At 41.3% G+C, this 24,512-nt stretch overlaps 1 protein-coding gene across 2 annotated transcripts in view; it reads right to left on the minus strand.

Annotated features, from left to right (window-relative positions):
- Positions 1-389: 389 nt before the first annotated feature.
- The window catches only part of RFX7 (regulatory factor X7), a 54,712-nt gene continuing 30,589 nt past the window's right edge, over positions 390-24,512 (minus strand). For both annotated transcript variants that reach the window (XM_030456884.1, XM_030456883.1), the window contains exons 3-9: positions 22,071-22,153; positions 21,094-21,216; positions 15,184-15,300; positions 12,466-12,550; positions 11,606-11,813; positions 8,745-9,040; positions 390-7,807 (exon numbers count right to left, since the gene is read on the minus strand). In XM_030456884.1, the coding sequence (XP_030312744.1) occupies positions 4,499-7,807; positions 8,745-9,040; positions 11,606-11,813; positions 12,466-12,550; positions 15,184-15,300; positions 21,094-21,203 (4,125 nt within the window). In that variant the 5' untranslated portion in view covers positions 21,204-21,216; positions 22,071-22,153 and the 3' untranslated portion in view covers positions 390-4,498. The remainder of the gene's footprint in view (positions 7,808-8,744; positions 9,041-11,605; positions 11,814-12,465; positions 12,551-15,183; positions 15,301-21,093; positions 21,217-22,070; positions 22,154-24,512) is intronic.

Here is a 24,512-nt window from a genome sequence, read left to right on the forward strand (position 1 = left end):
CCAGGCTGCATCACATGGCTGTACCAGCAATGGGATGTTGAACAAGAGCCACCACCCAGACATGAAATGAACCCTCTGACTTTTATCCCCCAGATATAACACTATGACCACACAAGTGCTTTCCACTTAAAAGGAAATGGAAAGCAAAGCTACTGGTGAGAAGCCCATTCCACCATCCCTCTCAGAAGAGGACTCTGAGAGCACAAACCCATCAAGGCATCCCCAGCTGAGCAGATTCACCTCCGTGCTCAGCTTGCAGTGAGTGACAGGGCTCAGCAAATGGAGACAGTGGGGCAGCTGTGATCTGCCTTTGCACCAACTAGAAAGTTCTCTATTTTATGTCAACCTTAATGCATATTTGCCATATCAAGAAAAAACTTCAGAAGTCGTTGTAATATAAAATGTTTTTATTGTTTTTGAAAACATTTAAAAAACAATTTTTGAGCACTTTCAATAAAAAAAATAACTGAAATGCTACTGCAATATTCAACTACTGTAGTTTCAGCAGTACAACAGACAACAAAACACTGGGGAAGAGGGGGGAAACTGGATTTCCTGCACTAAATGAAAACGTGGAACAGGTATTTTTCTTTCCTTATGGTGCAGTAAATAAAGCACAGTATAGTACAAGACTATTATATGAACCTCAGATGCACTGCACAAGAAACGCTTTCCTTCTTTTCAGTTCATAAGTCAGTGCTTATTGCAATTATTTGCAAATTATTTACTTCATGAATTCTTATCATGATAAAATTATGCAAAAATGTTTTTCAACACCAGAACAATAAAAAATAATCCAAGAAAGGAACATACTCAACAATAACTAAGCTGAATTAGTTAACATAAAAAAGTAAATAACTTGTGAATAACTATGCTCACCTGGTTAACACTGAACCAGTTTCAATACAGCAAAAGAATAAAAAAAATAAAAGTGGTTACAGGAATATATCTAGTACTGTACAAGATTAAGTCATTAACACTCATGCACGTTTTGTGATCATGTATTAACATGGTGAAGCAAACTAAACTTAATTTTTTTCCTGCTGTAATATTCTCATGTAAGAGAATAAGAAATAGAAATATCTCATTGAGATCAATGCACATTGCTACATAAGACAATTTCACCTGTCACTTTTAATGACATTTTGCCTTTTAATAATGAAACACATTAAAAAGGTTTTTTTTCTTTGCTTTCTTTTTTTTTTTTTTTTTTTTTTTTTAATCTGTGGGCCGTATTTGTTGCATTTATCCTACGGAATGTGCCTGCCACAGGTTCAACAGAATTTTAGTGCAATATATGAACCCAGAAAGTTTGCTGGACTAACCAACCAACCAAATTTAAAGTGTTTGCTGCAATACTGTACACAGGGGTACAAACTCACTAGTTTGTATAACTTTAGCAAAAATTGCTATCAAAATAATTTATTTCTTACGTCAGTAGGAAGCCAATAATGTAAACAAGGGGTCAGAACTGTCTCACTCTGAGTTTTGGAGTATCTGACAGAGGCTTCCATTTGTTAGAATGACAGAATTTTCCTTTGGGTATTGCATACTTTGGTGTGCAGTAGTGCTCTGTCTCAATGTTTAGTAAAGAACTAACTACCACTAAGTACAGGGACCTAACATTATTAATGACAACACCAACACACAAACACCTCTGAAATAATACATATCAATGTACAAAACTGTGCCTGTGCCTTGGAGTTCACTTGAAACAACCCTTATTGAAATTGACACTTTTTAAATTAAACCTGTATTAGCTTTAAATCCACTGATTATAGAATATTTCTGCCAATTAAATCACATTAGGCCCAATGTAATCTGTGTGTTTAAAACTAGTTTTAAACACACTTTTAAAAACCTTTGGTGAAGGATGCATAATTTAGAACGCACCAGCTTTAAATCTACTCCTGCTCTCTGAGAAATGCTCTTAGGTAGTGGAAATAGGCAAAAATTTGTTTTTCCCCCACAGTCTCTGTATTAGAGACCTGGAGGTCAGGCCAACAGGTCACACAAATGCAGGGGCTGCTGCAGCACGTGTGCAGCTTCCCCCTGCAGCACCAGCACTCGCATCCCCTCATCACTCTCCTTCAGGTAGGTTTCACCTGTCCACAGCAGTGCTGGCACTTTGCACAGGGTGGGGGGAAAAAAAACAAAAGAGGTAATGAGTGTCTCTCAAGACCCAGTGAAGTCAACAAGGTAGGATGATATTCAGCACATCTCTGGGGAAAGGCTGTGGGCAGGCACATTACCCAAGCTCTGCCATCTTCAGCTTCAGCCTACAGGAAAAATGGTTCAAGACTTCCCAACAGACACCCAGCAAGATAACAAGCAGAAGGCTACCACACAGTTTTCAGTCTCCTCCCCATTTCCTTAACAAAAATTATAAGGGTCACTTGGCTTTAAATGAAACAAACCACACCACTGCATGTGCACGTGGTCCAAGGAGGGATCTGAACAAAGTGGCACAACTTCTGATGCAAGCGCAGTGAAATCAGCCTCCCCCCTAAGGTGCTACAGCTTAGCACAACTCTTTGTCCCTGCAGAAGAGGCCACAGACTGGTGATGCACTGGGACAGGAGCAGGAGAAGCTGCAGGACAGCAGCACTTCAAGTGACCACGCAGCAGCACAATTTGAATCAGCACCGCCAAAAAAATGGACCAGTACTGGGGTCTCAAGTTATCAGCAAAGCTAAAGAAACAGAAGACCACCAAGACACTTGTCCTGGTTTGGGCCAGGATAAAGATAATTTGCTGTCTTGTACTTTAGCTTTCAGCTAAGTCTCTTCTAAGTAGCTGCACTTGCTGAAATTAACAGCCTTCATCCTGGCCCAAGCCAGGACAACACTTAAAACAAAGAACCAACTAATCACCCCAAATAATGCAGGCATCTTCCCTTCACATAAATCTAGGGAAGCTTATTTTGCCTCCCCCCTCAGAAGTTCACAACCTTTAATTCAAAGAAGTAATGCAAGAGAGGAAAGTGTTTTCTGTTCTGTTTTCTGTTTTGTGTCAGTTCATGGGAGAAATAATCAATTTTATACTATGCTTACTAGATGGCATTTTAGCATCCCTCAGTACACCAACTCTTGTAAAACCTTGCCTCTGCAAGTCCTCTTTACAGCATCAGGGCCATGGCTGGCTAAGTAGCTCTCTCTTTTGACCATCAGAGAGATCCATGCCATGTGGATAAAACAAGAGGTCTTTTTTTGTTTAAGTGAACTAATAAAGCAAAAGTCTAACTCAACTCTCATTTTCCAGAGGGGCAGCTAAGGACTTCTTAAAAAAAAAAAAAAAAAAATTCACCAGCCCTGTCAAATAATTTAGGAAGATGGAATTCAGGCTTCTAAAACAGTACTTTTAAGTGAATTTTTACCAAAAATAGATCATGTCTTACTGTGTACCTGTAAGGTGCAGTATTATGGCTCTGTATGAAATATTTTTAGATCGACCACATTTTTAACATTTTACTCATCTTTTGTTTGAGAGAAAGAGAGTAAGAAAGACAGAAAGGCTCAACCTACTGAAATACAGAGAAAAGAGTATCTTCCTACACCCTTCACTAGGTTAGGAAAGAGCAAACTTAAAATATGAATCTTTAAAAATAGTATTTTAATGAGCTGCAGCAGCTTTTTTTACTTAAAAAAAGAGGGAAAGTATCACATTCCTTCTCTAGCATTGATAAATAATTAAAAAGTAACTATGACTTTAAAATAGGGTGTTATGCCCAGATTAAATCTCAGTGCTCAAAAGCTTTTTGCCTGAATTTTACGTAATATGAAAATACTGAAGTGAGAACTAAAATATCAAGTATGATGTGAATAATAATGGGCAAAATAATCATATAGATTTATTTATCTTAAATAAAAAATTTAGTGCATCTTTCTTTCTCCTTGATCACTCCTGTTAAGTTTGTCCTATCCCTGCACTTTACTAGAGATGTCAGTGGCACCAGCGCCACGGAGATTTCCCACAGTTCATCACTGAGCAGTGCTCAAGAGGAGCTACACTAGGATCAGGCACCTGCATCTCACCTGGCTCACCTGTACTCACTCCCCACCAACAACCTATCTGCAGGCACCCTGTGTTTCAGATCTGGACAGCAAAGGTCAGCCAGGAGTAAGAAGCAGCAAGGAATACAAAATATGGACAACCTACTCACCAGCTCGACTTAAAACCCTCACCCATAGCTGTCACTGGTGGCTGCCTATTGACCACTTCTTTATTTGCTACAATAAGAAATGTTGATTGGGAAACACTATAAAATTCAAATTTTAATACTGGCTCTTTGGCAGCCCATCACCCTCAGAGATTTGTTTAAAATTGGTAAGACTGCCTTTTCCCTGCTGAGGAATGAGAAACGGGTACAGCAAACTTTTTTTTTTAAATGCCACAATACATAGCAAGTGTTTCTGCTGCAGGAGGCACTTCCATTAAGACAAATACAATACGTCTGTCTTTTAGATACAGTGTGCTACATACATATTATAAAACAAGATTAACCCAACATTTCAACAGCAGGATGATCCTTACTCTCCATCCACTCAAAACCTGGTGTAGTCATTGAGTTAATGGATTCATTGCAGATTTGTTGAAACAAGGGGTCGTTGTTTAATTCCTCCAGTGTAGCATCATCATCTTGTCCCTGCTGACGACCTGGATCAAACAGTAGATTTGTGTCTAGAGTGTTCAGATCGTTAATGCTGCCTGAGAGCTCGGAAGACAACCTGATGTCGCTGGAAAAGACAGATGCAACATTATTGAGATCTGATGCCATCTGATTCACCAGCTGCTGGTTTGTTGGCAGACTGTCCTCCCCTAAAAGGTCTTTTACAGTGCTGCTAAAATCTAATTGCTGCTCTCCGATGTCTGATTGTGCTTGGTTATCTCCAGAAGAAAAACTGATCTGATCGGTGCTGCTGTTTTTTGTGAGGTAATTTGGCGTCTGGAATTCATAAACTGAAGTGCTGGAATTGATCATATTTTGTGGGTTGGCACTAGGAAAAGGGGCGGATGTCTCCAAAATCTGAGTGAGATTCATCCTGGCTGTGTAATTAGAGGGCATGTTGTTCATTCCCAAACCCCTCACTGCATCATCACTATCAGAATCGAGTTTGTTTAACAAGACATTGGTTATTTTTTTAGTGTTTGTTTGTTTCTGAAGAGAGGGGAAAGCTGTCTGCATCATCACAGTCAAGGGGACTGACTGGCTTCTTTGTGCTATGTTATTGGCACTGGTGTCTGCATGGATATTAGCAAATACATTGTGAACTTCGGGAGTCACCGGACTTCCAAAAGGTGCCAGGTTAGAGCGTGGTATATTTGCAACAGGGTAAACAGTGCTTCCACTGAGATTGCGCTGGCGATGGACAGCGGGGCTGACGCTCCGGCACCTCAGGCTGTTGTTGAGAGAGGAACCGGTTCCTTTGTTGTCCAAAGGCGCGGGAACGGCGAAGCCCTCCTGCTTGGTGGTGCTACTGACAGGGCCTGCCTGGTGCTGCACGGGTGACACGGGTGTCACTCGACCGAAGTGAGTCTCCTGATGACGTGGCTGGGCCTGGTAGGACTGCCCAGGAACGGCGAAGGCGTGAGGTTTCCTGAAGCGATCTTCCACCAGCTCCTGGTAGCTCGTCAGGATGCCGTGGTTTGAAACCGAGGAGCCACTCACCCCGCTGTAGCCATTATTCATCCATTCAAGCTTGGTTTTGTCGGGGTGGGTAGCCATAGGCCGCTGCATCGGCTTCACAGGGCTGCTGGATATGATGCTGGCGTCGTGGTAAGCCATGCTGGAGCTGATGGGGGTAAAAGCAAAAGGGTTTCGGCACTCAACAGGGCTGGGAGGGACGCTGCTGCTGCAGTTCGAGTGCGGGGTGCCGATGGGCGTGTGCCGGCTGCTTCCTAGAGCGCTGTCGACGGGAGTCGTCTGAGCCAGCCTGGAGCAAGGGCTCTCTCGGGACATGTTCTGAGATCCAGCGATCATTTCGGAGGTGGGTGTTGGAGTTGGGGTGGGAGTGGGAGTCGGGGTGGGAGTGGGGGTGGGAGTGTGAATTGGAGTGCTGTTGTTATGGATTGAATGGTAAAAGTGCACGCTGCTTGGATGAGATGACACGGGAGCTCCTTGAGCTACAGTCTGACTCTGAAGTGCTATTCCTAGACTACCACCATAAGGATGAGAATTATTCATGGCCATCTGCTCCTCCATGAGCACCAGCTCCTCCACAATGCTGTCCTGGGTGAGGTCATCATCAAACGAAAAGAAGTTTTCATTTGACTGAGGGACTGTATGTTCAAACTCCTTCAGCTCAGACTGCAGAGGTAACTGATTTGAAGACTGTGCTTGTATCTGACCCAAGGAGGAGTCCTGCATCTGGCCCTGTAGCTGCTGGCTGTATGCATCTTGCTGTAGATCTTCGCAGTGCACTGACTCCCACGCTGATTCCTGCAAGTCACTCGAGCCAGAGTGCCCTGTGATAGTCATAACACTGATATCTTGCTGCTGATCACAACTCACAGATGCAAAGTCGGAGGTTTTGGTGATATGGTGCCAGGTATTTGGGTTAAAGCTGCCATCAGATTTTGAATCATTTTCTATGATAAACATGTTTCCTTCCAATTTTACTTTTATATCTGGAGATGATGCAAGCTGCTGTTCTAAAGCAGAATCACTGATATTTAAACTGGTGCTCAAAGAGAAGTCTGTTGTTAAGTTTGCTGCAGCGGTAGAAGATACAGGTACAGTCACAGGTATCTTGCTGGGAACTTGAGCAAGTGTTGTTGTATTGTCACTGTTAGCTAATGATCCAGCCTTTGGAGATTTCTTAACACTGTTTGCTTTTTGACTCTCCACAGCATTACCAGCTGAAAGTGGCTCCACCAGTGGTTTCTTTACAGGTGGTACCTGGGAATCCTGCAGTGCAGAGGGTTGTCTCTTTCTTGGGCTTTTAGTGCATGTTTTGTCTTTAACTGTAGACTCACCAGTAGGAGGTGAACCAATGCTGGTGCTGGACAAGTTTTGATTGGCAACTGCAAGCTTTACAGTGCTTTGATTATTGCCTGCTGAAGAAACTGGTGTGATCTCATTTGATTGTGTTTTGTATTTGGTCCCTGTTTCTTCAGCTCCCTGATCACAGCCCTTAACTGGTTTTGCCTCCATGACATCATCAGCTGAATCCTTCAGTGTTGCAACCTCAAAATGAATTAGTTGAGCAGAAGGCAGGTCAGGGGTAGCCTTTATGGATTTAGACACATCAGAGCTCTCCTGGCCTTGTACTGAGTTCTCATCCAGCAACGCTTCTGGTTCCATTTTGATCTTGACTGCAGGTGTAGCTGCGACAGTGCCAGGCTTGGATCCTGGAGACTGAAGTGAAACAACTGATCCATTTTTGATCTGTGGACCAGTTCTCCCTTCTTCTGCTGCTCCCGCACTACTGCTAACTGAGGATGTCTGTTTGACGGGCACGCTACCACTGCTTGGAGCAAGAGATATTGCTGTCATTTTTACCACATTTAAGGAATTCACATGTGGAGCTGGCACAACAGTCTTGATTGGGCTACTGGTGAAGAGCACTGTGGTGGGAGAACGGATGGTGAGAGCATTGGTGTTTGCTGGCTTCGGCAAGATCTGAGGGTAGCGATGCCGGGCAGAGCGGTCACCAACTGGGCTGGCGGGAACGTTCTGGGGAGTCTTTGGTGACTGCTTGACTGATTGCATGTGCTGAGTGACCACCTGAACATTGAGTGGCAGGACTTTGCTATCAGACGATCCCATAGGACTTGGAGATGTCACCAACTGCCTGGTCCTTGGCACCTACAGAGAGAAAAAAAGAAAAGTTGGGTTAATGAAGCAAGGAAGTCCTCAAAGCCCACAGACCACCTCATCCACAAGCATTTCAAAGGTGAAGGACAGCTCAATACACCAAAGCTACTGAACGTCAGTTTGAAATAAAACAAGCTCTTCAACTATATGCGGGACATTTTTTTTCAGTCTGTTGAAGGATTGGTAGGCAGATATGTGGCCTCAATTTTTAAGGCATCAGGCACTCCACACTAGTCTGCTCTTCTGCTATTGAAAGGGGCATTCTGATACAATCCTTTACCACATGGGAAAACAAAGACAGACATACAGAAGTTAGAGGAGAGGATGCGTTCAAAATACTGCTCATTGTTAAGGTTTCTAAAGCAAGTTAAATACAAACCCACTAACAGGCAGAAAAATTGGCTTACCTATTGAAATTAACAACACAGCTAACATCTTAAAACCAAATAACCTTCTCCCCCTGCCCAGTTTTGTACAGCTGGAAGACAAAGATTTTTCATACTACAGATATTCATGCAAAAATAAAATTGTTGCTGTCACTAACTGTGCCAGGCCAATGAAAAGGCAATTTACATTCCATACTAGGGGCTCAGCAATCCACACAACTGCTGTCAGCTCTCTCGACTGGTTAAACCCCCTCTCAAAGGCAATTATTCCCACATATAACCTTAATTATTGCTAGCTGAAATCCTACTGTCGTAGACTTCCAAAATGAACTTGGCTTATGCTCTGTGATCAGAATTCTGCTGCCTCTGTATTGATCTCTAACTCCCATGGTATAACTCAGTCATTGGGAGAGAAAAGCATCAAGGGACCCAGGCTTCTGAACAAAAAGCCTCTTTCTATCCCACTGACACAACTGCTTAGTTCCTGGCAATTTTCATCTTTCATAAGGTGGTTTCCCTAGAGAATTGCTGGTGAAAATTACCGGTATTGGGCTGGGAACAGCTGCCACAACAATGCCAATAGGTGGAGGAGACAGAATTGCAGGACTTCCATTAGATATACTGGTTACACCATTGGTTGCAGTGCCTTCTGTTTTCTTTGCTGGAGATTCTCCTGGCAAAGGAGACTGCAGTTTCTGTTCTTGCTGCTTCTTCTGGATCTTACGTTGCAGCTGCTGCTTGGCATCAACAGGAGATGGCAGAGTTTTCACTTGTGGTTGAAAGGAATTACTTTCAGCAGTAGGTATAAAAGCAGAGGGCTGGGGGATCCCTTTTATTCCTGAAAACAAAAGAAAGGAAGAATGAATTATAACCACACATACCCTGTTTGCTGTAGTGTCACTTCTGTATCTAACCACAAAGGTTACATGGCAGGCATCTCCATACCAATTCTGGGAACACCTCCTCCATGAGACACTCCCATCCACTTCACAATCACATCTGTTCAGTGTTTCCACTTCTGTGGCAAAGCCTCTCTTTGTTAGACAAGCTGGGCATTAGCTGCTAAAATACTATGTACTGGCATCTGGTTTCTAGTAATCTGAAATTGCAACTCTAAAAAACAATGCACTTCATTTAACTGACAGTAGAGGGCACTGGATACATTTTAGATGAACCTTTAATATTGATAATCTACTGTTTTGGTTTTGTTATCAACATCCAAGGCAGCTTTAAAAATGAAAAATATTTCCAGAAAGCTGTGGTTCTGTGTCACAGAGAAGCAGCTCTAAGCAGATGATACTGTCTAAGGCTCAAATTAGTACAAACAACGCATATAATACCAGAGTGGCTCATAACCTGTGTGTGATCAGGGATACTGGTGAAAGAAGGGCAAGAAGAGAAGTACTCAGGGAAAAAAGAAAACAAGAAGGAGGAAAAGATGGGGGGAAGGAAAAAAAAGAACAACAAAGAAAGCCCCTAGAATGAGTGAACATTTTTTCTGGAGACAATGCCTTTGCTGATCACAAGCAAGTGGTGCTTCTGAGGAGAACAAGGAGTTAGCCTCATATATGTGCAGCTGGCAGCTACTTCCCTTACAAAATCACATCACATTTATGATCTTCTCTTTATTAACAGTCAAGAGGACTACCATGTTCTTTCAGTGACCAGCTAACCCTGTTGAACTGCTAGTCTAAAAATGCTTTAACACCATTTAATTCACTCTTCATAGGCTTTACGGTTTTAAAAATAATTCAATTATAAATTAACCAACACCATTTCAGGGCAGGTATTTGGTATTAAATACCTAGTACATGCTTAGGAACTAGGAGCCCACCGTTCCAGCAACAATCTGAGTATGTACCATGAGAACTTGAACACTGCAATATAATTGAAGAACTCCATCTTCACAGAGAAGTGAAATGTCCAAGTGTAGTGCAATTACTGGAAAGCAAGTAAGCTATGTGGGCTGGGTACTGAAGGCAAGTAACATTTATGAGGAAAAAAAAAAAACCAACAAATTTTTCTTTGAGGGTAAAAGTTTGCTTTTCTCAGTTAATACATAAAGACACTGTAGTTCCTTGTAATAAAAAGGAATAGGAATATTTTATTTGCTGTTCTGCAAAGAACTTGTCCAGTTATTACCATCCAGGCCCCAGAGGCACTGGAAATAACTGCCTGTTTCCTTGAAGGAAATCATCTTCTCTTGAAGGAAATAAGGGGGAGAAGATACAGGAGTTGAAAAGCTGCACATCTACGCAGCTCTCAGTCTCTCATTCTAGCAGCACAGCAAGCAGAATGACTGAAGCCAAGCAACAACAGGTAACAACAGAAAGGAGCACACAGCCAGCCAAAATTGCCACTGCAATAAAGGAATGAGCTGGAAGGAGAAAGAAGGGGATAACCACAATCTACAGTCCTGACCACCAGCTTCCATTTGAAATCACCTGTCTAAAGTCAAGATTTTTGCCTTGTTTGACAGGTTGGGGCAGAACTCCCTGGAGTGAAGTGTGGGGAGCATGTTGTGCACCTGCACTTCCCTCTGGAAGTGTTTCATTTTTATAATTTACTTCCACAGCTACAAAAAAAAATACTACTTCACAGGATAAAGTAAATGGTTTTGAGAATGAAGAGGGAAACAAGGAACAAATAAGTATAATTACAGTCACATCAAATGTAAGTTTTCCCAGAGACTGAATAGAACTGAAATTCATCTGACGTAGCAAAACACAAAACAATTCTCCTTTTTAGCCTGATCCTTAATGAAGATTTGAAATTAAGTGCTGGAATCTCAGTCACACATTCCCTTGGAAAAGGCTCTCTTGTTCCTCTCAATGCCTCTCAAGCCCTTCTTTCTAATGTGATCAATAACAACAGGAGCTGACGTGCTTGTACTACCTGACACCCATGAAATATCTCATGTAAATTTGCATCCAACATACCAGAAATGCCTACAAGAAAATCTGCTCGAGAGAAAATTCAGACAGACAATTGTTTCCAAATTAGGACAAGTTATCAGACAGGAACAAGGTTTGCACCAGCAGTTTATCTATAAACCACCACTGTACTGGCACCAAACTCCTGCAGGACAGAGCAAAGTACATAAATCCAGCACAATTACTCCCATGCTTAAAGTTAACCATGCCCTGAATTGTTTTGAAAGACCAGGGTCTTCATCATAGGAATGGGAGAATCACCAACTCAACTTAAGACCACTGCTTGTTTTCAGATCTCTTTAGATGGACTATCTGCAAGAAAAGTAATTTGCAGTGGTATGGACTAAAATCACTCAGTGATCAGTCAGTGTTTGAAGTCTGCCCTGAAGAGAAGTGCTTTTTCAAACCAAGATGCAACTCTTTAAAAAACGATCCCCTGTTTCATCAATTTGCCATTAAGTTCTCATTACCTGCTGGTGCCCCTGCCATTACTGTTAAAGCTGCCATTGACTTGGTACCAATATAGTGACTTTTTACAAGGAAACGAGCCAATTCCAAGACTGTATCAAAGGGCTGGCTCAGCACTTTCTGTGCCCATTCACAAACAAGCCGGCAGGCCGCAGAGACAACTTCCTCATCAGCACTTTGCAGCTGCCCAGGCGGCTCTGCCCCATCCAACTAAAACAGACAAACAGAGAGGAAAAGGTTACTTTAATTATTAAGGGTCATTAATGCATGAAAACAAGAATAGAGAGCAAACAACTATTAGAAACACACAAAAAGTTGAGTAAGCATGTTCACAGTTTTTCCTCAAACTGCGAGAATGGGATCACAACATCCATATAATTCAAAACGAAAGCTTTAGCACTGATCTATTAGTTGTCCCCAAAGGCATTATATGGAGATGATCCTTCTGGAAGAAACTCAGAATTCTAGTATCTGGACCACCAACAAGTGATGCTCCCTGCATTCAGAGTCATCAGCCTAGCAGCCACGGTTATCCAGGAACTGCTTCTTCCACTGGGATTCCTCCTCCCTAGTGCTGACTTTTTAAAAAAGAAATGTACAGTAAAAGCAAAACAGAAATGGAGTTAAAAAGATAGAACTTGTGGGCAGCAACACTTTGAAAGCCTGCTGCACCTCCTTGGTTATTTTTTAACAGCACTGAAATATGTAAAACATTAAAAAAGATTCAGAGTATAAGTACTGTAAAGAAAACTCTTAAAAGCTATATACATTTCTTCAATTTGTTTTGAAAACTTCAGACAGAAAAATAACATAACATTAATTTGAAGAAGTACAGATAAATAAGTAAGTATATGTACCATACCCCATCTCCAGTTTTATGAAAGTCAAGGTTGGGCAGTGTTGGCATATGCACAAAAGCCTTCTTCCTCAGTCCACTGTAGCAATATGTGAAGAAGAATTAAGGTCTACAATGTCTCTGCTTGTTAGTTGGGGGATAGGAGGAAAGGGCTCCAATTCCTCCGATACCCCTGATAAGCTTTATAAGCAAACTCAACAACAGATCTAAGGAGTGCTGTCAGTAAGACAGTCTCACAGCCAGGCAGAATCAAGAGCCTCTCAGCAGCTGCATTCCTGGGCAGGTTGTTGGGCTTCTCCAGCCATGCAAAGGAGCAAGTGATGCTGGGCATGATGAATTATATTTGGTAATGTTTTAGAAGAACCACTAAACCACACTAAGTGGTTTCAATTTGCTGCTCAGTATTTAAATAATTAACATAAATTCAGACTAAATTCCCTTCCTAATCCACACCTAAAATGACATGAAGAATGCATTCCCAGAAGTTAATCACTATTCATTAGTTTGAGAACTAATTGTTCCAAAATGTAGGTTCTACTGCATTTACTGCATTATTATGAGTTCATTCTTCTGCGCTTTTTTTGCCTCTTTTTGCTAAAATTCCTGGCATTTTCTTCTGCTAAGGGACTTCAACAAACTGAAGAAGTTCCCCATGACAAGATAAAGTGACTGATGAGGACATTTCTTGCTAAGATTTCACACAATTTTTGTGGCTCTCTCTCCCCACCTGCGATATTTTCTCTGTAAAAATACGGACACAAATACCCAGATTTGTTCCTACATTGATCTCAAAATCAGTACACAAAAAATCTCTCCATTTCTCTTTCTCACTTGTTTACATGTGTAAAAATTGAGCCAGCCTTTTTTCCTCTCCACAACATTACTCTGGCAGTTCACACACAGTGTCTCTTCTCCATGACACACAAAGCCTTTTCAGGATCACTAATTTTTTACATTCAGTAAATGTACCTATAGCTTTCTCCTAGACCCTGGAGTTTGAATTTGTTTGCACTGGAGCATAATTACAGTAAAATAAATATAAGGATGCCAGGTATTAAGGTGAGTGTGAGATAAGGTCACAGTTTAATAATTCTGAATTAGAAACTCAGAATGGAAAGAGATCCTCTGGGTCAAGCCATAATTACATAGGATTTCTTCCTTAAAACTCATCTAGTTCTATCCCAAACATCACTACTATGTTTTGGACCCCACTGCTAGACCAAGACTGTATTCCAGGAAACAATTTTATGGAAACATAACTTCCACTTACTACTACATGCAAGCTTTGTTCTCTATCAAAGACAATTAATTCAGGGCTGCCTGCATTTAATTCTCTCTGTATGCACATTCTTCAAATGAGTCCTTGGCAAAGGTGAGTATGAGTCTGTATCATTACTGTGAGTTCCTTTGAGGGGCTTTTAATTAGAGCCTTGATGCCTTTTGGCCTTTTAATGTTCTCTGTCCCTTGTTTAGTACAGTGGCTTAGTCTAACCAGCCCATCCAAACAGAGCAAGAGTTGACCCTGGGGCATGCAGCAGGCAGCACATCATTTCACAATGGTGAAATTAAAGGATTCTCAAGGGAAGGCTCGACAAAATTTTCAACTTGGGAAAGACAAAATTCTCGCTGCTGAAAAAACAACTTACTTGGAAAATCACTAACAGTTTCTGCTTTTTTTAATGGAAGACCTCAGAGTGCTGAAGGCTAGACAAATCAGAGAAAAATTGACATCCTTGTAGCCTTTACACCTGATCACTGCATTTCTTTCCTAGCAGAGCTTCTTGCCTGAAGCAGTAGAACCACCAGTGGGTATGAGCAGACTCTTCTGCACAGCACTGGCCCCAGATTCTTCACAGTGGCTGTCTATTAACTGACAAACTAATCTGTCCCAAGATCTAACTGTGCCTATAACAATTACGTCTAGTTACACTATGACAACATCAGATTTTTTCAAGTCCTTTAGGGTTTCTGTCGTTAGAATTTAATTAAAAAGGGTGGTGGGTTTGCACACCCTCTGAGAGGGACAATTTCTCTAACAAAGGGAAGGAGGGAAGGGAGTAGATTCCAACTTTAGGCACAGGGAACAAGACTGCAGTTGAAGGAGAGACACAGCATTCCCCAAGAGCAAGAAGCTCTTGCTCTGAATAGTCTTCCCTATCTTGGGATGTCTGCACCATGGCAAGAGAGAGGCCAAAGTCTCAGATCATACTTTCCAATTCTGAAATCAGCTTTTGTGATGACTTCCCAGTTCCCTCTTCTCTTTCAGTCAATAATAATGGTTGAGTTTTATGAAATGTCTGCAGCACAGCTTAAGAAGGATCTTTGGCTTTACAACTAACTTTTAAATTACTAGTGTGCACAAGTATAATACAAAAGCAAAACAAGTTCTGATAATTGAGCTATACTACCAATAGAATATTAGTTACTGTACGGATGTAAAGTTCCTTTATTCCAGTGTCCTCCTTTGCACTGAATAATGCAGCTTTTTATTACTCACTTCTGTGACAACTAACTGCTAGAACCTAAATTTAAGTAGTTGTTTCTGAAGTTATATCTTGCAACCTAATACTACTGCAATTCATAATTTTTAAAGAACGTTGGGAAGGTGTCTGCATTTTTTATTTAATGTTACTTATAGATTTAGCTGGTATTTAAGCCATAACAACCGATGTTCTCCAGGCAAGTGCAGAAGTAGTTACTGAGAAGTGTTCTAGCAAAGGATATTTTGATTTGCCTCTTGTGCCTAGACGACGGGCCTTCATATTTGGAAAGACATTTTTCATAATCTTCCCAAAGTCAGCAGCACTTAATGGGTGGTAGCCAAGATTGTCACAATAGCTCCTGCAACGAAGAGAAAGAAAGAGTGAATGGAATCAAAGTCAGTACAAGAGGCCAGCCTGCATGCTAATCTCCATCAAAGGTTTTCAAAAGAAAACCCACCTGTATATAGAAGCACATTTAACATTAATGAAGCTATCCAGAACGGACTGAATGCATTAAAAATGTATAAACAGAGCTATTAATACCACAGTTTTTGCCTTGTTCTCTACTGAATTCAAAGACAAGTCACATGGAGATATAACAAGCAGAAGCAGTATCTAGAGCAGAGTTAAGATTTACTCCACAACTTAGTCTGAAGCACACATTTCAATTCACTTTTTTTAGGACACAGTAAGAGCAGAGATGTTGTTCTAGCCAGAAATATAGCTTGAGTGTGGTAAGGCCTGAAGTCCTGCAGGAATATTTGAAAAGCAGTTGGTAAGAGATTTGTCAGTCCCCAGAGAAAGATTCTGCCTACACAACCTCAATTTAGTAGAGCTTAAGAGAGCTGAACTTAATAAAACATACCTTCCCAGGCAACCAGCTTCATCTTTATAGGTATAACATAAACATGAACTGAGGACCTCTTATTACTGTACCACTACTGAAATAAGAGAGCTGTTTAATTACAGACATCCTTATATTCATTAGCAGTCCTGAATTAACAGATTCAACTGCCTCTGCAAATGTAGAACTTTGTGTGACTAAGAATACAACCTGATGATATAGGGGAATGAAGCAATAAATGTTAATTATTTTGCTAAGTTTACTTATTCTAGTAAAATGGGTACTGCTATGTGTCTTCAGTTCTCAAAAACAGCAAAAGGAATTTCATTTCAACATCTATTCAGATGTTTCAACATCTGAGATTTTTAAATAACATCTCCATAAGGGAGAGAACAAGAATCGTTGATTAGGCTGAAAAATATGAAGGTTCTGGAAAATCACAAACATGTGAAAGAAGAGAAAACTGGGAACCTCTCTGGAATTTTACCTACAGAGCAAGCGCTTAAGGCTGCCCAAAGTTATGAATGCCATATTGCCTTTTGTTCAAGAGCCCTGTGGTATTTCACAGATATTATCATGTTAAGGCCCAAAGCATTCTAATTCAGATTTCCTACAGTCACAGAGTCAGCAGCAGACTGCAATGACCTCCTTTCCCATGAGAAGTCCTACAAGCACTACACAAAAACAACCTGGCTCTGCAAAGAGGAGGTGATTGTACACAACCCTGTGTGGGCATCAGCAGGAAAGCAGAAAAACAATAACTTGATAAACCACGTTGCCTGCTACTCTATTCAGGTACATACAAGCAAACAAATCTCTACTCACAGAGGAAGAAAGAAAAAGCAGCACTCCCAAAACAGACGTTTCATTCCCAACACCACCTCATTAAAACAGCCACAATTAATAATGGCATCTGAGTGCAAGCAGACAAGTGAAAACACCTTCTCTGAAAACTGTAGCTCTATAGAAAGCAGTATATATCACTTGAGATACTGCCACTGCATTTATTTTCTCTGTAAAACAGTAATTAGCATAGAACAGGTATCTGCTGCTTTTACCTTGGCTGTATGCAGATATATTCCACTTGTGAAGCATCACCACAAATCCAATGATTTTCATGATAATGGAAAGATATCATGACAGCAAGAATTATGCTATTTAGGTCTCTCATTTTCCTGCAGAGCTTGTGTGCACCTGCTACCTCCAGGATTTTAACTTTACTCTGAAAATTCCTAAAAGGTGGCTCTTTGTCATTTACCAATGCTCACTGCAGGACTTTAAGTCTCTACTAGCATGCAAAGGAGGGCTCAATGAATTTATCTGCCACTGTCAGCAATATCTTTGACTGCAACTCAACAATGTCAGCAAAACAACAACAACAAAAAAACAACCCCGCAAAACAACAGGATTAGGGATCTACCAATCAATCAACTTTGAAGTTAAAATTATTCTCTCCCTAGGAGAAAATAAACAAATAGAAGAAAAAAAAAAAAATAAACCCATTCCTCAATTCTAGCACATCTGTTTCAAGACAATTACTTGCTAACAGCAAAACCTACAGTTACATGGTTGCCTCGTATTCATCCTGGCAGCTCCTGTAAGCTTGTGATTTCTGAGCTATTATTATTATCATGTAATTTCAATTTGCAGACAGATCATCCCACATGGCCCCTCCTCCTCTTGGCTCAGCCGAGAAACCTCCATGTCCATCTGTGGTCTCTCATTGACTTGACAACACATACCAGGAGTCTCTTCCCTGAAGCTCTTCTCTCTGCTACTAGCACTCTTGGCACATCACTGAGCCCAGAAGCTATTTTGCTTATTTGAAGGGTGGGTGGGAAACAGATGGGGGGAGGGAAGGTCTACACAGAGACAAAAATGGCAATGGACATGCAGTTGCTTACGTTCCTTTGTGCAGAGCTCCCCTACAGCACAAGGAGAAAACGCCTTTTTTTTCCCCCCCCTTTTTGTAAAATCTTGGAATTACATGCACTCAATACACTGGGATTGTACTCAAACCATAGAAAAAGATTAACCAAAAAGCCCATGAAGACAGTCAGGCTTTGCAGCCCATCTTACATAGGTTCTTGGGCAGCAACAAATTATGAATAGCAAATTATAAAGAATCTACTGCACAAAACAAAAAATTATCTCAGCTTATCCAACCCAGCAAACCGACAGGACTCTAAAAACGGGTTAGAGAGAACAACCTTAACAAGAGTTAGGCTCTCATTAAGCTGATGAACAATGCTGGCACAAAAATGAGTCCTAAAAAAATCAAGTAATATGGAAACTAGATGACTAAAAAAACCATTAGATAAACAAAATTGCAGGTCAGATTCGCAACAGCAGCAACAGCAGTAGAAAACAACTGCTTTAGATGGAGTTTGATCACCTTTTAAAAGGAACACATAGGTACTGGTCAGAGGACACTGGATGTCACAACACAATTCATCCCAACCTATTCCTGTCAGGGGTTCTATATAACAACAGTGGTTAAATGCTATCAGACAACCTTAGCATGTAACTTGTGTCTTTTCTTTATTTAACAGATATGGTATTCCCGTACCTACTGCCCTTTTCTGTGCTAGCTTCTGGATATTATTCTTCTAACTTGTTGATTAACACTCTTAACATTTGGTGCCCATAATCATCAGGTGGCATCAAGTGGTCCAGCAGCCAGTAAAGCAAGGATTAATGATTTACAGACTAAAGGAAAGACATAGAGGATGACTCAAGACCTCCTAATCCATACTAAGCATATCAAATGAATCTTCAGGGCGCCCAACTTAAATATGAATGACTTCCCTTGTTACTGCAGTAGAAGATAAGAGGACCCAAGTATTTACTGAAGGCTCAACAAATCATTTTGTGGCAAACAGGGATTTTGACTGCATGACTACTGAAGGACTGCATTTAAGACTCAAGTCCTACTTCTCTAAATTCAACTAAATCTACACCTGTCTGCCCCCATAAAGGTGTTTATTACTAGAGAAAGGGACTCAGGTGAAACTGACAAGAAAACATGAAAAGGATTTGATGCGAAGCAGCATCCATTTTCTGTAGGTTATGCAGCACCCCATGAGTTCCCCCATTTTCCAGTCTCTTATTTTGCCCATAACTCCCAGAAGGAAGTGGCAGAAGAACTGTGTGTGTCCAACAGAAAAAGAGCTTCTTACGGCCCTACATATTCTGTCAGTGCAAGCAGCATCACAGCACCACCAAGAGAGGTGAACTCTCATCTAACTCCTTTCTGAAATTCAGCTGCAAGCTCTCAATCCTCCCAAGTGCTACTGCCTTAAATTATGATGCATTTTGCATTTATTTTATCACTTTCAAATGAGGGATGAATCCACTCACTTAGAGATGTGAATTCACAATTAAATAGAAGAGTAAGAAAACATAAAGAAGAGTTAACTGTTGAATAAGCTCAGCAAGAAGAGGCTTCTGAAACGCTGGAGAGCAGGAAACACTATTGACGCTTGCCAATGGTGGACTTGTGTGATGTGCAAGCTTCTGTCTTTAACCTCTTCACAGAAAAAACAACACATGAAAGGTGATGCAAAAGCCCAGTAGTTTTGCAAGACTGAGTTTGATCAAAATTTATCACAGGAATTGAGATGCTGGTACAACATGGCACTCTTCTGAACCCTTGTAACTTTGATTTATACATGTAGTGTGCATAAGACTGGTCTCTGTGAGCTCATGCAACATCAAGGAGAGAGATGGTAACTTGTTAGTGACAGACATGAATTTAGAGAGGTCATAACACCCTTAGGTGAAGAAAAATGACTTATCAAAACTAACTCCCTTATCTATTTGTATGCTCATTCCCCACCTCCCACTCAAAGACTACTTTTCCTTTGGTGTGCAAGAATAACTCATTAAAATATTCAAGGAAACTGAATGTTTTAAAAACAGAACAGATGCTTTCAAAGGAGAACATATTCCAAACATTTGATATTTTCCTGAATATTTGCTTACCACCCGTATTTTGTTAGGAAAAAAAAATACAATACACAAATACTTGATGCAGCTACATACAAAAGCCATCCAAATTTCACACTCCACAATCTGTAGATGATGATTTTTCCGGGCATCTGCAGCTTGGCACAGCATGGAAGCCAAGCAGATTTGTTGCTGAAGCAGGCCATAAATTATTTAATAAGAAATATATTTAAGAATAACGCTTCCCATCTCTCTCCCGCTCAGCAGCTGCCGCTGTTGCTGTGTCTGCGCAAGCGGCTGCTGCTCGGGGATTGGCCACCCCAGCTGGGCTGTGCCATTGGTTCTGTTTCCAGGCTGCGTCACAACGCTCCAGTCCATGGCAAGGTTTCAGAAATAGGTGTGTGCATGTTGATCGACCCCAGGCAAGAGAATGCCACCGTGTCTTAGCTCAGTCAGAGTGAAAAAACTTGACCAGAGAGAGTTAATTAAAAGGAGGTATTCGCAGAAGACAGCCTTGCAATAACAATTACTGAAGGTTGAATCCTGTAGGCACTCAGGAGGTGAAGGGATTCAGTTCGCTGCAAATTACTGTAATCATTCAGATTATGGAAGTATTCATACTAGATCATAAATCCGTTATTCATCTTCAGGCAACTGGGCTGAGGATGTGTCTTTTTTCCCCATGGGGAACGTTCTGTAAATTAATTCAAATCCAACTTCCATCAGACAGCTCCCTCTCCCTTGCTTCTAATTGCTTCCTTGTTACATTGTAGCATTGAGACTCGACAACACAGACTCACAGTGGCCTTGGTTACTGCTTTCATAAATATTCAGTCATATTGTGCCTCTGTAGAAATTAGGTTTTCTGCACAAAGGTCCAATATTTATGCATTATTCTGGAAAGCAAGGTGTGATGGACTGGACCTTATGTGCAAAACAGCTGCATTTCCATGAGGAACAATTCAACTTCTGGTTAAGACAGTTACATACATATGTATATAAAAGCAAACCGAAGTGAATTGTAAAATAGTAACTAGTGCTTTTAACCTGTACTGCTCTGTCCACAAAACAAAAGGAATATTCATAGAGATATTTAATTGTTAGGAAATACTTGTACCTTTCCTTCAGCATGTGTAATGCACAATTTCAACACCACAGTCTTATCTTCAGTGGCAGAAATAATGAATAAAGTTGCCCCACTGTAGTTAGTATATTTTCAGGTACATCGGTATATAAGGCCTTGCTCTGCTATATGCTTGTACATGTACATCAGTGGAGTACCTGCTGAGCCAATGACACAGAGCTATCTGTGCTCACTAAAGCCATATAAAAGTAGGGATCCAGTCTGGGAGCACTCACTTGTATTCATCGTAAACTTCCTGCTTGGGAAGGGATGTCTCGGGGTGCTCTTCCAAGGTGTTCCGTATCCACGAGAAGGCGTGCATCTGCTGGGCACGGCTGGATGACATGGAGATCTGATCACTGGGGAGAGAAGAAGCAGTGCTGATAAAGACTTCACTCCACAGCTCTTCCTCAGTTACAAGACTAATAATTGCCTGTCCACGCTGGTAGAGAGACACCAGAGACAACGAGAGATAATACCTGGCAGGTTTAGCTACCCCTCGAGGCACAGACAGCAGTTATCCCCCTCCCTCATCCACAGTTTAGCCAAGAGACCCTACGCTCTCATTTTTGACTGATACACAGCTGCAAGTAGACACTGATGGGTGAGAGTTCACCTACTTTCCCTCTTAAATATATTGTTACTTACTGACCACCTCTAAGCTTTTGCCCACTCAGTTTACCAGCTGCCATTTGGAAACACTCAACTTTCCCAGCAGATGCTCGGAGTGCTTCTTGTAGGCACCTGCCTGCCTATAACCACCTTATTGGGAACATATACTGATTTGGTAATGTTGTGATCTGCAGGTTTGTTTTCTAGATCTTCCTTTATTCAAACAGATGTTACCAGAAATAACCATTAGTTCCTTCTTTCTCTCACTATCACCTTCGTGTTGCTACATTATCAATTCCTACATAAAAAGCAAAGGAACCATCACACTGCAAAACTGCTGCAAAACACTTTTTCTGATGATTCTTCCATTTTAGGAGATTTATATTTACAACTTATTCCTGTATTAAAGACTCCAAAGCTAAAAAAAAAAAACAAAAACAACAAACCAAAACAATGTTCAGGAAGAGTCTTTAATGTTTAACAAAGGCTGCTTCTCCTACCAAACACATCATGTGAATGGGTCCTCAGCAGGTTACGTGCCATAGGAAGTAAAAGAAGTTTTCAGTACCAGCTGCTCATGTTTACACACTCACACACGTACCTTTTGTCTCCATTGTTGGGACCCGAAGGCAGCTGAAGGTAGAGGTAGAGTTTCTCTAGGTCTGTAAACTTCTCAACTTCTTGCTAGGTAACAAAAGTGTTTTGGTTAAAAAAGAAGGGTGGAGGGAGGCAGGGGGAAAAAAAGCAAACGGTAAGAGTTGAGCTTAACAGCTAAAAACTGTCATCTGAAATAAAATATTTCTGTCGTCTAAAATAAAATTTTAAACAACACAGTATTTACTTATGTGAAAGAATGGAACCTTGAGCACTCTGAGACTAGAAATGCGATTTTCTATTTTATTTGCACACCATCACACACTAGAAAGCACTGGTCATCACTACAAAATTCAGATGCGACAAAATGGAATCTGGAAAAAATTCAGTAACAGATCAGTTCTGTAATGAGACATGTAACATGAAGACTTCACCTTCTCAGAGCAAACATGAAGCACCTCTGAGAATACAGCATCAAAGACCAGCTATGCAGTAGCAAAGCAGGATGTCAGACCCGAAGCTGTGATGCACCATACATTAACAGCTATGTGTCACAGACTTAGACAAAGACATTTGATGACCTATTTTTTTGTTTGCTTTGGAAATCAAAGTCCTTGAACAAGCCACTCAGTTAACATGGATCTCCACGGTGCCAGACTTCTGCTCCAGAGAATACCATCTGAGGATCAGACATGAGGGGGAGTTTTACCTGATGTATACAATGATTATGTATGAACTAGCCTACGGTCATCTGAAATCAGCTGCACGGACCTCAAAATAGTATGAAAATCAGTTAAGGCAATGTGCTCAGCCCTGCAGTGGGAGTAAAGCCATGCAGCATGGAGCAAATAGGTTCTCCCTCAGAAGCAGTGCATGAGGTGGTGCCCCATTGCTACAAAGACCCACACAATCCCTCTCTAAGTCAGCAAACAGCTTTTGCATCACAGTTAATTCTCTTTTCCTTTACTGCCACTGTAAACTTTCCCAAAAGGAAGAGCGATATCTACCTGTTTACCTCAGCAAAGAGCAGAACAGAGCAGAGATACGAACAACCTAAACTTCACTCCAAACTGGGGCTTTCCAACCTGCCTCAGTCATGTCCAGATCAGCTGGCACAAAATGAATAGCAGCACTAGAAAGAGGCAAGCTCCTACTTGCCCTCCACTGCCTTTGCAACCGGCAAGTGGGTTCCCTCCCTGTCCCCAGTCTCTGGGGAAGGGCTCTGAGAGAGTGTGGGGGCAAGCTAACCCTGCTGTCTACAAAACTGCTCCACTGGCTCGGGCCACCAGTGGTCAGACACTTGCTCTCAGAGCCAAGAGAAACACTTCCAGCAGCAGCCAGGTAACACATACTGCAGTTGTTGCTCTTCAAAGATGCAGCAAACCATAATATTTGGAGGGGTTTGTTTGTTTTTTTATTTTCCTCTAATAAACTCCTGAAATTTGCTGACATCAATCTCTGTGTGGCTCAACAGCAACTTCCACAGCTCATACCACCAAATATCCCAAGAGGTATTTCTTCATAGGTGCATTTTGTCAAATTCTCCATTCTTTCCTTACTGCATAAGTCACTGCATTTGGACTTGTGGGTTTTCCTCTAACAAATCTATTACTGTAAAAATCAATGTTCTTCAAAGAAATAATTCACAGCAAGTTAATAATTTTTTAACTAAAAGATAGAAATTTAACAACTAAGAGAAAATTCATAATTGTTTATTAGAGCTCCTCCTCTTTGACGAAGTTAACTGGTTTTTGTTTTATACTGCAAACGCTAAAGCCCCACACCAAAGAACTGGGTTTGGGTAAGATTACCTTGCATGGTCAGCATTAATCCATGGGGCAAAAGCATCCCAGGCAAAACAAAACAGAAAAGCCCCAGTGACTCTGACAAAGACATGGAACACAACCTCTCATTTCCAAACCTAATGTGCCAGAGCGCAACAGAAAGGGCAAGGTTTTAGGAGAAACATTAAATCCTTCATCAAAAGATAATGAAGTGGTCTTGGTGCCCACTGCAGTTGAAGCAACTTCTGCTGTTTCTTGTCAGAAGGAAGGGCCCTGCCTAGGCCACAGAGGCTCTGCTACTCAGGCCCCATCCAAGAAACCTAATTAAAAAAAAAACCCAAACCCTAATGATACAAATGTAGAGAAAAAATTATAGTGGGATTATGTTAGCAGAGCCCCTTCCAAAGGACACAAGTGAACCAATAACTTATCAGTAAAACTGCACCCCAAGAGCTGAGGCATCTGGGGATTATGGCTTTCTCATAAACTCAGTAAAAGCAGCTAGACAGTGATGTTATCTCACTGCTTTCACTCAAAACCTACTCCTCTCCACGCCTGGCCCCAGGCAGCACTTACTGCACGACTTCCCCAGCTTCCAGAGACAGCTGCAGGGGAGCCCTGGGGAGGCAGAACCTCCTGGAAACAGGAGAGGTGACACAAAGCCA

Source organism: Calypte anna, chromosome 10 (assembly GCF_003957555.1).
Source record: "Calypte anna isolate BGI_N300 chromosome 10, bCalAnn1_v1.p, whole genome shotgun sequence".
NCBI classification, from domain to species: domain Eukaryota; kingdom Metazoa; phylum Chordata; class Aves; order Apodiformes; family Trochilidae; genus Calypte; species Calypte anna.